Source organism: Pelobates fuscus, chromosome 2, assembly GCF_036172605.1.
Source record: "Pelobates fuscus isolate aPelFus1 chromosome 2, aPelFus1.pri, whole genome shotgun sequence".
Taxonomy (NCBI): Eukaryota; Metazoa; Chordata; class Amphibia; order Anura; family Pelobatidae; genus Pelobates; species Pelobates fuscus.
Window position 1 is genome coordinate 203,744,800 of NC_086318.1, and position 16,738 is coordinate 203,761,537.

Genomic DNA, 16,738 nt, shown 5'->3' on the forward strand with positions numbered 1-16,738 from the left:
ATTGGATACTTTGGTCAGTGCCGTTTCCACAGAGTGCTTAGCGCGGAAACCAAACTGAAGCGGGTCTAGCAAAGAGTTGGACTCGAGGAAGTCTGTAAATCTCTTTCACAATTCTTTCAAGGATCTTGGATGCAAAAGGCAGTAGTGAGATAGGACGATAGTTGGATGGGGAGTTAGGGTCAAAATTGGGGTTAGTTTTTATTATGATATTTATAGAGCGCTGTCAAATTCCCCAGCGCTTTACAATGGGTGGACGAACAGACATGTAGTTGTAACCAGACAAGTTTGACACACAGGAACAGAGGGGTTGAGGGCCCTGCTCAATGAGCTTACATGCTAGAGGGATTGGGGTATCGTGACACAAAAGGTAAGGATAGTATTAGACTAGTGACAGTTGCAGAAGAGGAATCGGTTGGGAGCTATTAACAGTTTAATTGATACGCTTTTATGTTTGAAGTTGCATGTTTGAAGGGCGATGGAAATATACCAGAGGAGAGATAGAGATTGAGAATTTTAGTGAGAGGTAGAGAAAGAGAAGAAGAGAGTACGGATGAGATGCAAGGGAATTGGATCTAGGGAGCAGGTGGTGGGGTGGGTGGACTGGAGCAGAGCAGAAACCTCTTCCAATGTAGCGAGTGCGAATGAACATAGAACAGCAGAGGGAGTGAAGTTAGGGGAAGTGTTGTAAGGGGAAGAAGAAAGACGAAAGAGATCTCTTCTCTGATTGTAAAGATCTTGTCAGTGAAGTGAGTTGCAAAGTCTGAGGCAGTCAAGTTAGTAGGTGGAGGAGGAACAGCAGGGCGAAGGAGAGTTAAATGTGTGAAATAGTCGTTTGGGTTCGCGGGAGATTGTAGTTATGACGGTATTGAAGTAATTAACTTTTGCAGAGGAAAGTGCCAAGCTGTATGAGCTCAGCATAAATTTATAGTGGAGAAAGTCAGATACACAGTGAGACTTTCTCCAACAGCGTTCAGCAGTTCTGGAGCATTTTTGGACATATCGAGTGAGCTTGGTGTGCCAGGGTTGTTGTTGGTGGCGCCTGCGGCGTTTAAATGTACAAGATGCCATGATGTCTAGTTGAGAGGAGAGGGTGGAATTGTAGAAGGAGGTTGCAGAACTAGGACAGGTGAGGTTTGAGATAGGTAAAAGGAGAGTTTGGAGATTAGTGGAGAAATGCTCTAGGTCAAGACATTGGAGGTTTCTGTGAGAGTGATGATCAGACGGTGGTGTCAATTGGGTCTTAGGTATGCCAATGTCAAGTCAGCAGATTGTGGTCAGATAGAGGAAAATGAATATTGGAGAGATTAGAGGCAAGATCAAGAATGTTTCCCGCTGTATGGGTTGCTAAATTGGACCATTGCATAAGGCCAAAGGAGGAGATTACAGAGAGCAGACGAGAGGCATCAGTGCAATTGGGGTTGTTGATTGGGATATTGAAATTCCCAAGTATAAGGGAAAGGGAAGGAGTGCTAGATGAGAGGAAGTGGGGAAGCCAGGAAGAAAGTGCTCAATGAATAGTCTAGGATAACCGGGGGAGGACGGTAGATGATAGCTATTCTTAATGGAGTGGGTTTAAATAGGCGGACAGTGTGAACTTCAAAAGAAGAAAAGGATAGGGCAAGGGGAGTTATGATTGGTTGAAAGGTACATTGAGGGGAGAGAAGGATGCCTACCCCGCCTCCTTTACAGTTGAGTCTGGGAGTGTGAGAGAATTGTAGCCCACCAAATCATAAAGAGGCAGGAGTAGCGCTATCAGAGGGGGACAGCCAGGTCTATGTAAGTGCAAGCAGTGTGAGTGAGTTTGAGATGAAAATTACAGTAATCAAGGTAGCTTTTAAATGATTATTTTATTAATTGAATATTAAACAATACATGTTTTTTATACATAGGCATATTTAGCCACCACTCCGGTAAAATGCTTTTAATGAACAAACCTTACCAGTTGTGGTTGGGTGCATTTTTTAAATATTATTTTAAAGGTGCAGTCCTACATAACTGACCAGGCAGTCTATTGTAAACAATCTGACAATAGTATACTTTTGAGTATCTCTAAATGATAATCTCACACGGATGGTTGGATTAGAGTATCTCTAATTTAAACACATTTTTATAGATGTTCCCAATTTTTCCCATTGTAATTGCTGAGTGAGACTGGACTGTGGCACAAATACAAAGTGGTTCAGGTGACAAATATTTGCATGTCATAGTTTTGGCAAATTGAATCTGAAATATAAATTCAGTGTCATTCAGACATAAAATTCAATGAGCCTTATCTCTGATGTTGGTTCGCTTTGGTTCTGGCAGATTGCCTTCTTAAAGTAAAATGCTCATTTTATAATGTTCAGAATGGTCTTAACAGCCTTATTTAAGTGATTAATCTGCTTATAACTCTGTGCTGTGTGTTGAAATTATGTTATCTCCAACAGCAATACTGGCTATATAGTTAAAATGCAGATAAGTAAAAACAAAATAATCACATTAGATGGATATTAATAACTAATGGCGGTTTCAGATATTTTAGCTGCAATTTTAGATACCAATGTGAATTGGTGACATTAAAAAGTCTGCATGAGAAATAATCATTCTGGTAGGCAGGGTGTTTGTGACTATTAAGTCTGCTCGACTATGTTGTTAATATTTTTCTGCCTGGATAGTCATTATGAAGGCTTTTTAAAAATTGTTAAAAATGCTACCTTCCATTGATATAGTGTGCTGATTTGCAGCAGTCCACATGTGTAAACAGATGCACTTTTCATAGTTTCATCAAAATGTAATTTCATTTGTGAGTTATTGTTCTTTTCCCCTGGCAAGATCAATAAGCTACCTTAATACATTTTTGTAGAAGACTTATAGCATTATTGCTATATTGAAGTAATTATGTTTGGGCACTTAGTGTTTATTGTTTTATGTTTTACATTGTATAACTTCATCTAAAGGTAAATGTACAAATTACTTTTTGGTTCTAAAATGATGTAAATGAAGCCGCTTTTGGTGTGCACCCTGTTTGTTGAGTTTAGCAATTATTAGACCTGAGGCATCTGGTAGGTTAGATATTGAGAGGGCAAAGAGTTTATATTTATTGCAAAGATGTTGTTCTTGATTAAAATAGAATTTAAAATAGTCTCTATATGCAGTTTTATTTTCTGTCTATTTTTGTGATTTGGTAAATGGTAGTTTGTATTCATTCCCTTTCTGTTTAACTAAAGATGTTAACCAGGATTATTTAATGTCTTAACTGAAAAGAGGAGTGCAAAAGTTTCATAGGTATTTGCCTAACTACCTGCTGCTATGTACTGCTATTGGGCTGTAGTTCCCACAATTGCAATTTAGGAATTGTGTATTATAGTTAATTAAGAGTTGATTGGCAAGGGTAGACCTCAATAGTACTTTATAGGTTGACCAAAGCAACACCTGGATTTCTCAGATAGCTATTTGAGATTAACCAGTTCTCCAATGCATGTTGCAACCATTTACAACTAGAATTTTGAAAAGCAGAGATTTCATTTTGTCACTTCCAATGGTTGCAACACATAATAAAGCAAAACCATTTCTGCAAGAGTTCAGGCAGCCTTGTGGATGCCTAAATATTGCAGAAGGCATAAAAATGTAGAAGGGTAGTCTCATAATTGAGATCACGGTCTTCAAACCTGAAGGTGGCTGAGAACCTATTTAGTTGCCCTTAGATAGTTGAATAGATATGGCTTTTAAGCACCTAGACCTCTTATTGAGCATTTCATAAAAAATTGGTCAATGTAATTGAAGTAATGCTAATTGCGTGACTGATATGTTACTTGAACAACCAACCCTCCAAAGATTTTGCAGCCTGTGGCTGCTGTTTGAAAATAAGTATTGAACGCCAGATCATTTTTTTAGCCACAGGTTACATTTTGTAAAGTTTGGACTCAATGGTGTCTGTTGCTAAGCCTAGTAGTAGCTATTGCACCATTTGTTTAGAAAATAAAAGGAATTTATAGTGGTTAGTTTATGTTTCTGTAAATCATCATGTTTTTTTTGTCATGATTTTTAGATGTTTTAGGCTTTTGAGTATAAATCTGAAATATAGTTTGCGCCCATGGAAGATGCAAACACTAGCAATGGGTGCTTTATAGAGTTAAGTGATAAGATGCAAAGCACCCCATTTATTATTACTAGAGGTTATCCGATACCATTTACATTGTTCATATTACCATTAGAGAGACATGCCATTGTGGCAAGAATAGCTGGTTCCTATAACAGAGATCTATTTTTAAAGAACATAGCAACCAAAAACTGTAAACTTAATTGGAACAGGCGGTATTGGTACCTGTTCTGTACAGTTTAATGTGGGGTAAATCACATAAAACCAAATCAAAGTATAAATGACATATTCCCTTTAGCACAAACATGTTTCATATATAGAATTTTAGTTTTTCTTGAAATTACTAAATAGATTATACATTCAGGATTGCAACCAGTAGACGGTGAAATAAAATGATACACATATCAAATTATTGAAGATAGTGTTCTCAATGTTATTTGCTTACTGCTCCTATATTTGAAAATATGGCATCTCCTGAACATATACATAAAATTAAAATCCAGTTTTCTAAGAATTTAAAAAGAGATATAAATACGGGAAACTTTTTTTTTTCTTGTCAAGTCTAGTTATTTTAAATAGATTTACATTTTTCTGATTTTTCAAGTGACAGTATGTTTCAATATCTCTAGGGAAAATCCTACTGTCGATGGCTGAAGGATCCATAGTGCAAGATACCAATTTAACAAATAATCATCTTAGCATTCTCCCCACATCCCTGCAGGCCATGTGGTCCATGCACATAGTTACAGCTTTTTGTTAGCATATACTGATAGGATACCTGCCCATCTCAAGTATTCCAATTTAGAATTATAAAATGGATTGATTAAATCATTTTATTATATTGTATTGTAATTCACACTTGTTAGTAAGAGCAGGTTGGCATTTGCGACAATTTGACAAGTCTAGTAAGGTACTTTTAAAAAATAGTGTTTTGCAGTAAAGTGTATAGATTCATGGTACAGGAAAGTCCATCCTTGGATGTACCTGCATGGAAGCATATATTAGAAAAGTCGTTTCATGTTTCTTAGAAGAGAGGATGATGATAATGCCTTGTTTCTCATGGCTTGGTGATTTTAATGCCACAAGAGCTATAATAATGTTACAATATAGAATTTCCTGTAACGTGGATATTATATATGGCAGTAAAACAGCACTCACATTGGCTTCATTAAAACAAATTCACAGTTTCAGCTATGTACCACCTTTTATGTCTTTCTCTGAAGCCAGAATATGAGGGTTTGCTGCTTATGTTGGCTGGCCAGGTCTCATAGTCCTATCTACATTGACAAATGAGCCCCGTTGCTCGCAATTCACCTAGGCACTTAGCACTGGAATGTATTGGATAGTTTTTTGAGGACCTATTTTGCTGCATCTTCTCAATAGGCATTTTTTTTTTTGTTTAATTAAGCCCAAACACCTGTGGCACAACCTGGGCATGTCAAGACTCTCAGAGGGTAGTATAGATGTACACAAAAATAATGACAAAAAGGTTGAGCACAGTTCCTATAATTCCCAACATGGCCAAAATGGACTCCTCTTTTTCCTCTTTCTCTTCTTGCCTCTTTACTTCTGCTGCTGCTGCCGTAATAGCAGACGTGACCATTTTTCCCAGAAATTTCTTCAACACTCCTTCAAAGACTGTCTAGAAAAAAAGGGATAACACCATAAAAATAAGTTTAGTTTATGCCTGTACTACTGTGGTTGAATCATTTCAAATGCTCATTCTACAAGTTGTTAAAAAAAAAAAAAAAAATTTTTATTCAGGAACAGCTAAATTACTGTACCTGCATATCTACTGAGTTGCATTATAGGATTATTTTAGAGATAGTTGGTTGTGTATGATGACACACCTTTTTTAGCAGCAGATTAAGCTATCAAATTACTTAATGATTTATTTTAGGTGCATATTCAACTATACCTTGTAAAATAGGGTTGGGTAAAGGTTAATAGGGCATAGCATGTCAGTGGCACTCTGTTGACAAGCTCATGTATACATGATGGCAAAAATTATTTCCTTTTAAACAAGTCAATGTATTATGGATATGTCTTCATATACCTTGTAATGGATCTGCCTATTGACAAACTGATAAATTGAGTGCTCTGTAATCCATTTGTACACTTGGAGTTGAATTGCCAATTAACCCACTTCAGTGTTGGAGTGCTTTGTTTGGTCATGGCCCTTCAGAAAAGGAAGCAGTGTTTTGTGCCAAGTAGAATTAATTTTCAGTGAATTAAAATATATATATTTTTTTCTTCATCATATTTCACTTTCTGATTAAAACGGAAGCAGAGTTGTGTCTATATATATTTGTCTGTACACCTACACACATCACTAATGTGTGTGTTTCTAAAATATATCATTTATTTTTATTATATGATTTTTTTTTTTTTTTTTTTTTTTTTTTTACATGCAGGTCTAATCTATAAACACACAAGCCGCAAGCTTGCTTTCCTTATATATCTGTTTAATAACGGTTAACAGACCATTGTCTGCTAAGTGTTGTAAACAAATTCCCCTATACCATCCATTCCTGCAAGTGTCTGTGCTGACAAATTCAGATTTAGGGAGATTTATGCAAGATACAACACTGTATTTCCATACACACTCTACAGTCAATAGTATTACCCTCATCATGAAAAAACCCTGTGGTTCTTGGTGCCCTCAATATGCATGGTTTTCTGTGTTCCCTTTGTGCTGAATTAATTGAAAGTGACAATCAGAACTAAAACTATCTAATAGGAGGTGTCACTTGTGTACAGTTCTTCTCCAGTGTGAAGAGATTTCTCGCTCAAGCCACTAAAATGGTGTATGGAGCTTTTCATTGTAAGCTAATTAAGCCTTGACTGCCCATAGTCATTTAACATGCACAATTAAAATATGAATTTGGTTATGAAGAGGAAATGTTTCTTACCCTACTCTGCATCAGGAGAACTGTGGCATCAGTCATGCTTCTGTGTCCCCAGCACAAAGGGAAATTATGCTTTTATCTTCCAGTGCTTTGTAAACTGCTGGAATGGATAACACATGAATACATGCACTATTTCGTTTTCATTCCCCTTTTAATAATGAATGGCAAAGAGCAGCAAAATTCAAAGATCCTCGATCTATCATTTATCCAATGAATCCAGGCAACGTGAAAAAGATGCTACTCTCTATTGATCCACAGCGTGAGAACCCTGTTCCACGAGGTGGTTCTTCATTAAAGATTGAAGTTGTATTTTCTAGCTTTTGTTTCCCGTTCAGAATTGCAACGCTTCAGTTTGAAGAATTTTTTTTTTTTAATTATATAAAACATACATGTTTTTTTTTTTTTTTCTCATTCGCCCGACAGTCTTCCCATGAGCTGATTTCTTTTGAATTGCGATAGTAAGTCTCCCTTTCCTCCCACAAACCTTTCTTCTGGTAACATGGTTGTTTAGTTCCTGTAGTGCCAGAGATGTGTAATCAATGTGAGCGATGCAAGGGTTTCCCAACGCAGGGCTTGCTTGACACCTAAGCAGGTTTCACTAGCAAATCATTCCAAGGCATCTTCCTGAGCATTGCATAACTCAAAAGCCAGACCAACCAGACAAAGTGGCCGTGCTTGGAGTTGCATTACAGTAGCGATCTGTGACATTGACTAAACACGCACCTGGCACTTGCAGAATAAAGGAGCTACAAGCTGCCCTCCCAGACAGTGAGTTGCATAACAATGCGCAGCAGCACAATTGTCAGGCCAGGCACATTTGAATCCTGCAACCATTCCAGCGAGTAGCTTGTGCGTGTAGGAAAGATAGACGGGGGGGTTGGGTGAGTGTGAGAGTTAACCCTATGCCTGAACGTTGTGAAAGAAGGCTGCGTGACAAATGGTGACATTAAGGCACTGGAGCTGAAAAGCTGCTCCTATCCTTTTGTTGTTTCCATGCTTTGTTATGACAGGCATATTGTTTTAGGATGGCACTGCCTCTTTTCATAGTCACTCCTTGCATGTTCACCACCCAAATCAGATGGGTCACAGTGCGTGCGTCATCAAGCTGTAACCAATGATGATGGCTACAGGGTAATGTCCCCCGGGCATCTGTTTATAGAAAGCAATTAAATGGGCTAACCTTCTGAAAATTAGAAAGTAGATGTGTACGTGTGCATTTATGCATGTGTTTGTTCATGTATAAGAAATTTTTGTCTGTGGCATTTGTCTTCCGTCTTTACACTTACGTATCCTACACATCTAAAACATGGTAACCATGTTATATGAGTGAGTTAGCATTTTATACACGTCTCCAAAGATTGAGATGTGGAGCTTTACTGCTGACCTTCCTTGAAAAGGTTAGATAAAGATGCTGAATGTTGTGTTTGGCAAAAATGACTGTATTACATTGCATACATTTTTTTAAATGTCTCTTTAGTAAATGCGTAAAAAATATATCCTACAGTAAGAGCAAGAGAGAAAAAATATTTGTACTCTATATAGATAAGTGGAACATTTTTTAAATTCATGGGGAAAGGGTGTGTTGGTAAAATAGTTAGCGTATGTAACGTGCATTTTATAAGTAATGCAAACACTTGCAGGTTTGTGAAGACAAAGGAATGTTTAGATACATCTTTGAGGCCAATATTTATTGATGTATTAAGTGTATTTTGAGGAAATAATGTAATTGAGGGGTTGTGGAGACGACCTAAACCATGAAGGGAAGGTTGTGTGGATTATAGATCCCTCCATAATCCCTCAGTGGTATTGTTTTTCCCTAACTTCTGTGGAATGCAAGACATAAATACTTGACATACTTGAAAACAAGAGAAGTCTCATTGTATCCTTCCTGGTAAAATATTTTATAAATAAATAAATACAAACTCACATACTTTCTAATGCCTTAGTTGCTTACTTCTTCGTGATGTACCAGGACAGCAACTTTCATAATTTCTTTCCCTCATTCGTTACCCATTGGGAGAGGCGCTTAGATAGTGTCTTTCTTTGTAGCCACTCAACAAGCTCATCAGTAATAGTAGAGGTGCTGTCCAATTTATCAAGTGTTACTTGTTTTTTTTTTTCTTGTTTTTTTTTTTTTATAGTCCAATGTTAGGTTGTGTAATATGGAATTTGAAAAACATGATCTGCATGTTGGCAATAACTTGCAGATCATGAGAAAGATGTGTGACAATTGTGATGACCTGTATAAATTGACTAATCTTTAACCCCTGAGTGACCAAGGATGTATTGGGTACGTCCGACAAAACGGTCCTTATGGACCGCAAACGTACCTGATACGTCCGCGGCTAATTAGAGCGCTGGTAGGGTGATGAAACCAATCTGACGGCAAACTGAATTGGGCAAGCCCTATATTGACCCTGTAACTTTCCAAAACACCATAAAACCTGTACATGGGGGTATTGTTATACTCGGGAGACTTCAATGAACAAAAATATGAGTGTTTAAAACAGTAAAACATATCACAACGAAATCACCAGTAAAAGTGTATAATAAAAAAAAAAAAATATGAACACTAACTTTGGCAAGCGTAAGTGGCTACTATAAAAGACTGGACATATCCCATTTGGAATACCCTGAGTTGTCTACTTTTACAAATGGTATGCCATGATAGGGTTAATTTTCATTCCTGGGCTGCTATCTGGTCTCAAAGGCAACATAGGTGCAGCAATCTAATCTGGCAAGTTTCAATGTGCAAACATGGAAAAAGGGAAAGCACTACATTTGACCCCTGTAAGTTTGGAAATACCTGTAAAACCTGTACATTGGGGGGCACTGTTGTACTCAGGAGATGTTGCTGAACACATATTGGGGTGTTCTTTGTTAGTAACACATAACGGGAACTGAGAATCCATGCCTAAAGTACAATGTGAAAGAAAAATAACACAAAACAATGACTACCCAAAGGTTTAACAAAGACTGGTGGTAGAATAAGTGCATGGAAAGTTTTAAAATACCACCATTTGAAATAGGGTGTCTACTTTTCAAAAATATATGGTTTGATGGGGGTAAATTACATTGTCCGGCTTCAAAAATGTCCCAAATAGGACAAGGGTGCATGATGACTTACTGTGAAAATTCCAAGTTGGAAAACTGGAATGCTCACCCTCCAAATAGGGTCTTTTAGCCCCCTAGAGAACTCTACACACCTATACATATTATGGTGTTCTTTGGCAGTAACCCTTAAAGTATTCTTAAATTGCTATGTGTGTCAAAAAAAATCACCAATTATTTTTTCAGTGGTTGTAGATGCGTAACAGATTTTGGGGGTCAAACTTAGAAAAGGTGTTTTGTTTTGTTTTTTTTGTAAAAATTTTTTCATATGTTTTTATAGTAAATTATATGATATGATGAAAATAATGGTATCTTTAGAAAGACCATTTAATGACGAGAAACACTGTGTCTAGCTGTAATTTTTATCTCACTCATTTACTCACCCACACATATTATATACAAACACCGCAGAAATGTAAAAAGAGCCCTGGTCACTAAGGAATTTAAATGGTTAATATAGGTCATGTTTTATTTATTTTGTTTATTATATTTTGGTTTAGTATTATACTCTACTTTACTGTTAATTATTTTTTATTATATATATATATAAATTAATTATTTTTTATTATATAATATATATGCCTTTCTTTAGAACCTGGGAATATGTTAAACTCATGTTTTCATAACTGGACCTAAATACAGGTCAAAATAATTAAAGGGACACTATAGTCGGCAGAACTACTACAGCTTTTAATGTAGTTGTTCTGGTGAATATAATGGTTCCCTTCAGGCTTTTTTCATGTAAACACTGCCTTTTCAAGAAAAGGCAGTATTTACATTGCCTCTAGGGATACCTCCATTTGGCCACTCCTTAGATGATCACTGCAGGTGCTTCCTGCCGAAAAAGCAGCACTGACGTTCTGCATTGAGACACTGAATTTTCTTCAGAGATGCATTGATTCAGTGCATTTCTATGATGAGGTCCTGATTGGCCAAAACAGCATTTGGCCCGCCCCATGCTGATTTTAGCCAATCCAATGCTTTCCCTGGGGGAAGGCATTGGATTGGCAAAAAATTGGCCATTTTGATATCACAAAAGGCGCTGGAAATAAGGTGAGTTTTAAACTTTTATAGGGGGGCTAAGGAGGGGAAAGTCTCTGAAATGGTGGGTTAAGCACTAAAGGGCAAGATATACATGTTTGTGTTCCTGACCCTATAGTGTTTTTTTAAGTGCTATATGGTGTTCCCTATAGACTTGTGCAGGATGGAAAAATTCAGTTCTGCAAAAACCCTTTTTTTGGGAGGGGACCAGAAGTAGTGGTCCTTTAGTAGTCTATGTGGAACTGCACTCACTTAACAAAGACATTTTGGGGTTGAAATGTTGCTGTTGTGGTTCCTAATAAAGTACCTGTCTTGAACCAAGGAGTGCCTGGACCTCTATTACTTCATCAAAAGTAGTGGTCCGTCTTGACTGAATATCTTTCAGACAATTCAAGAAAATGTATTCGGGTGAATCAAAATGGTGCGAAAAATCAGGCTATACACATAATCCCTATACATGTGGGCAAAAGTATTGAGACGCACCTATTATTTAATCCAGGTGTTTTAGACCCATTGCCACAGGTGTATAAAATCAATAACCTAGCCATGCAGTCTGCATTTACAAACATTTTGTGAACACGTGTCTTTCTAAAGAGCCCAGTAAATTCAAGTGTGGTACTTTGATAGGATGCCACCTTTGCAAATAAGTCGGTCTGTTAAATTTCATCCCTGCTAGATTTTGCACAGTCAGTTGTAAGTGGTATTATTGGTAATTGGAAGCATTTAGCAACTGCTGCAACTCAGCCATGAAGTGGAAGACTACGTGAAGTCACAGAGTGATGAGGCGCATGGTGAGTAAAAGTCGCCAAAGCTCTGCTGATTGCATAGCTGAATAGTTCCAAACTTTCACTGGCACTAATATAAGCACAAAAACTGTGCAGTGGGAGCTTCGTGGTATGGGTTTCCATGGCTGAGCAGCTGCATGCAAACCTCACATCACCATGGACAATGCCAAGCGATAAATCGAATATTGTAAAGCACGCCGCCACTGAACTTTGCAGCAGTGGAAATGTGTTCTATAGAGTGATAAATCATGCTTCTCAGTTTGTCCGTCTGAGAGCAAGTCTAGGTTTGGCAGATGCCAAGAGAATTTGTCCTGCCTGACTGCATTGTGCCAACTGTTAGTGTAGTGGAGGAGGGATAATGTTATGTGGCTGTTTTTCAGGGGCTTGACTAGGCCCCTTCCTTAAAGGGACACTAAAATCACCATTAAGCTACTACAGCTTAATGCAGTTGTTCTGGAGTCTATAGACTGTCCTTGCAGGCTTTTTAATGTAAACACTGTCTTTTCAAAGAAAATACAGTGTTTACAGTACTGCATGGGAAAACTTCCAGTGGTTACTTCTCAGATGGCCAGTAGAGGTGCTTCCTAGATCAGTGCAGCACATGGTCTCTGCATGGAGATGCTGAATTTTCTTCATAATTCAATGCATCTCTAAGAGGAGATGCTGATAAGCTATGGTGACGTGTGGTCCTGCTCACCACCCAGCCTGCTTGGCTGAGAAAATTAAAATTGACAATCCCAGCCAATCCAATGCTATCCTATAGGAAAGGGATTGGCTGAGAAAATAAATTCTTATGTCAGCCAAGGAGGCGGATCAGAGGCAAGGCCAGCACCGTCAGACCTGCACAGCGCAGGAAATAAAGTACGTTTTCTTATTCTTTATATGAGCTTGGGGGGTTGCAATCAACTTTTTTTTTTTTCTTTTTTTCTTTTTTTTTGACGCCACAAACTAAATATGAAATCACAAAGCAAATTAACCTATAATGCCATTGTCTTTTTGTTGTTTCGTGATACTTCCATACGGCAAATTCAGAATTGCAAAATTCGTTACCCACCGATTAGCCAAAATTCTGATGAAATGCACACATCGAGTTCCCAGTGTGGGAACAGTAAATACGATTATAAAATCTTAATATCTAATAACCAAAATACACCTACACTACAAATGACCTGTCTTTTAAAGCAGACGCAACATATGCAAGGCATAAATTATCATAACTCCTTTATTTTTTGTATTGCAATCTATGCACATTTTCATTGCTTGCAGAACGTGTGCTGGTTATATGTTACCATTAATTGTGTTAAACTTAATTTCTTGTTTCTACCCTGGAGTGTGTGACCTCATGCTGCATTGTTTCCATGGTAACAACAGTTGGCTCACACTGTAGAAGAGACATTTTTTCACAGACGTAGGATTGCAATGCTCTAAAGCAACAAGAGACAAATACAGACATACATGACTGCATATAGCAGTCTTTTGTAAATGGTACAGTATAGTATTGATCCATAGCCCATGCTCCTGTTTAAAGAATAACTGTGATTAAAACAGTATCTATTCTTAGTGGTATCTGCAGAAATGCAGTCTGAAACATAATGTCCATCTGTGCTCATTTGCATATCAAGATGGGAACTCTGGGGTAGTTGTGAAAACATGATTTATTGACTTTCTGTTCCCAAGAAGGATTCTCAAAGTCCAACAGTAATTGAGTATAGTACAACAGACAAGGTATAAGGTGTTAAATCTCATATAACCCAGATACATACAATTTTCATCCAATACCGTTTTTGGAAATGGTCCTTTTCCAACTTTACAGACACTGACCAATGACCATACCGATCCAGCATATATTTGATCCACCTATCACCTGTATTAACAACATTTTCCCTTCGTATAGTGGCAGTACTTACAAGTGGGATGTTCCTTAGGGTTCTGGACAAGAAGCTCCCCCTTTAGAATTTAAATGCTGTGCTCCGCCTGCTGCCTCCATATAAGCTGTAACCCAGAGACACACACCAGTTCTTCTTTTCCCTGCAACGGGACGGACAGGTTCCCCCACAGTGCAGGTGGAGATTGGTGCGTTCTGCACAGGTTGCTGACCGGGAGGTGAGTGCCCGATAGTTTCCCGGGCGGGAACTGAGCAGCAATAGTACTTCCGGGTTCGCGTTACGGAACGCGACCGGGTACTGTCTTTTGTGTTTTTTTCTGACGGAGTTCCCTGGTGGTCCTCCTACATTGCTCGTTACGCATGCGCACAGTGGTGGAACGCACGCCCGGGAGGCTTTGCGTTCCACCGAACACAGAATCGCGCTACTGAACATGCGCGAAACGGTGTTTGGCGCCAAATTCAAAATTTGGACCTTGGCTGTGCAGTACCTTCCTGACCCCAAGGGTGGGTGATTTGAGGTGAGATTTAACTATTTAAACTCTCCTTTTTTCACTTTTCTTTATGCATGCTCCTAAAAAGTCCTATGTCTCCAGATAAGACAGAGATAGACAAGATGTCAACTTCTGTTCCGTAAACCACAAGCAAATCTAAGCACTTATGTTGTCTGGAATGTGCGGTACCTCTACCTGACGGATATCGCAAATAAACATGCAATCAGTGCGCATCGGAACGGCTAGAGAAGCCGAGCAGACTGATATGGCATCCTTCCTGTGCTGGTTTCAGGAAAATTTGTCCCAGACATTTGAAGCTTTTAAAGTTGCTGTGAAAAAAGAACGTCTATTCGGGAGAAACTGCCCACAAAGCGTAGGAGGAATAGATCTCCTTCTGTGTTTGACGTCTCTTCAGGTGACTCTTTTTCTTCACCTTCGGATATTTCCAGCCTGGCTTCAAGTGTGGAGGAGGGTTTTCCACCAGAAGAGCTGAAGAAATTTCTTAAAGTGACGGTGGCGGTACAAGGAACTGAACCTACCAAGGGTAAGGTTAAAGGTTTCCAAATGTCTCCTAAAATCTTGGATCTCCATCATATAGAATGGAAGAATCCTGTGAGACGTGCGTTCATTTCAAAGCATTTTTAAACTGCTGTTCAAGCTACAAGCTGAAGAAAAATGGGATGATCTTCCTAAGGTGCATGTTCAGATTGACCAGCTATCAAAGAAAACCACTATACCCATTGGCGAAGTCTCAGGGCTTAAAGACCCAATGGACGAACGGGCCGAAACTTCGTGAAGTATATTCCAGGCCGCAGGACATCAGTGCAGAGCTGAAATTGCAGGTTCAGCGGTTCTCAGAGCTCAGAGCATTTGGCTACAAGCCTGGAAGATTCCCTTATGGGAAATTCAGATACAGATCCTTCCCATCTCTTGGCGAGAATTATGGGTTTGTCGTCAGTAGCCAGAAGAGCTCTTTGGTTACGTATATCTTGGGCTCAAGCGCATGGACGGCTGACTCTGCGTCTAAGGCATCCTTATGTGAATTACCCTTTGAGAGGAACAACATTTTTTGGCACTCCTTTGGAAGACATTATTAGACAGATGTCTGATACGGAGAAAGCCCTGCCTCTGGAATCAAGAACCCAGGGATATTAAAGATTTCAGTACAAGGGTCAGAGGTCCTTTCGTTACCAGGGAGGTTTCGCAGGTTTCAAAATCAGGGTGGAATCAACTGCCAGTGGTCTAGACAGGAATCCAACAGGCATGACAAAAAGAGGAAGTTTTGATGCCATAAGAATGGGAGGACGCCTTCGGTTCTTCGCCCAAGAATGGGAAAAGAGTGCTTTAATTGGGTGGATTACAAGAACCGTTTCAGAAGGTTACAGAATATAGTTTTCATCGAAACCACGTCCATCCTTCCTACTGTCAAGTTGTCCATCAAGAGTAAAAACAGAGGCTCTCCTAATAGAAGCTCTTCTTCTTTTAAGAAAAATGTGGTAGAGAAGGTACCCAATCGTTGGGAAATTCAGGGAGTTTACTTGCACCTTTTTCTGGTTCAAAAACAAGATGGATCATTCTGGCCGATCCTAGACCTGAAACAAGTAAACACCTGCATACCGTACCAGAAGTTCTGTATGGAACGTATTCTGTCTGTGACACACATTTTACAAAGGGTGATTACATGGCAGAGTTGGTTTTATAAGATGCTTATCTCCATGTACCGGTTTCAGAATCTTCCCGGAAGTTTCTCAGGTTTGCGGTTCTAACAAGAAAGCGAAGGATTCTCCATTTACAATTCAAGACTCTTCCCTTTGGCCTGTCCTCAGCTTCTCGAGTTTTACGAAGATCCTGGCACCCATAGCGGCAGTTTTACGTCTGAAAGGTATCTCGATTGTTCCATTCCTGGACGTTTGGTTCCTGAAGGCCCAATCAAGACAACTGCTAAATCTTCATCTTAAGATTACAATGAAGGTTTTAAGAGATCACGGTTGGATCCTGAACCTGGAAAAATCCAAGCTGACTGCGTCGCGAAGTCTAGAGTTCTTGGGTCTTCGAGAAAATTCACAGTCCCTCTCTCTTTTTCGACCAATAGTGAAGCAAATGAGGAGTTTAAAAGCCGTATCAAAGCTGCATAAAAACCTTCAATCAGGGATGCGATGAGGTTACTAGGCCTCCTCGCTTCTGCAATCCCAGCAGTGGCCTGGGCAAAGGCAGAATCAAAACCATTGCAATGGGACATCCTTTCCCAATGGACACGAAAACAGGAAGATCTAGACTCTCCCTTCCACCTATCCAATGGGGTGAAGAGACAACTGAACTGGTGGAAACACAGAAGCAACATCTCAAAGAGCCTATCGTTTGCTCAGAAACAATGGTTTACGATAACCACAGATGCCTCCCAGATGTAATGGGGCGCCCATCTAGGGTCTCAGTTCCAT

At 39.0% G+C, this 16,738-nt stretch overlaps 2 protein-coding genes across 2 annotated transcripts in view; one reads left to right on the forward strand and one right to left on the reverse strand.

Moving 5' to 3' along the window:
- BIRC6 (baculoviral IAP repeat containing 6) overlaps window positions 1-16,738 on the forward strand; it is a 305,550-nt gene that overhangs the window by 202,817 nt on the left and 85,995 nt on the right. The gene's annotated exons all lie outside the window — the stretch shown is intronic.
- LOC134587049 (protein TUNAR-like) lies at window positions 4,206-8,016 on the reverse strand. Its single transcript, XM_063443114.1, has 2 exons — window positions 6,991-8,016; window positions 4,206-5,720 (listed from the first exon to the last, which is right to left on the reverse strand). Exons 1-2 carry the CDS (start codon window positions 7,024-7,026, stop codon window positions 5,526-5,528), a joined length of 231 nt encoding a protein of 76 aa, XP_063299184.1. The 5' UTR covers window positions 7,027-8,016; the 3' UTR covers window positions 4,206-5,525.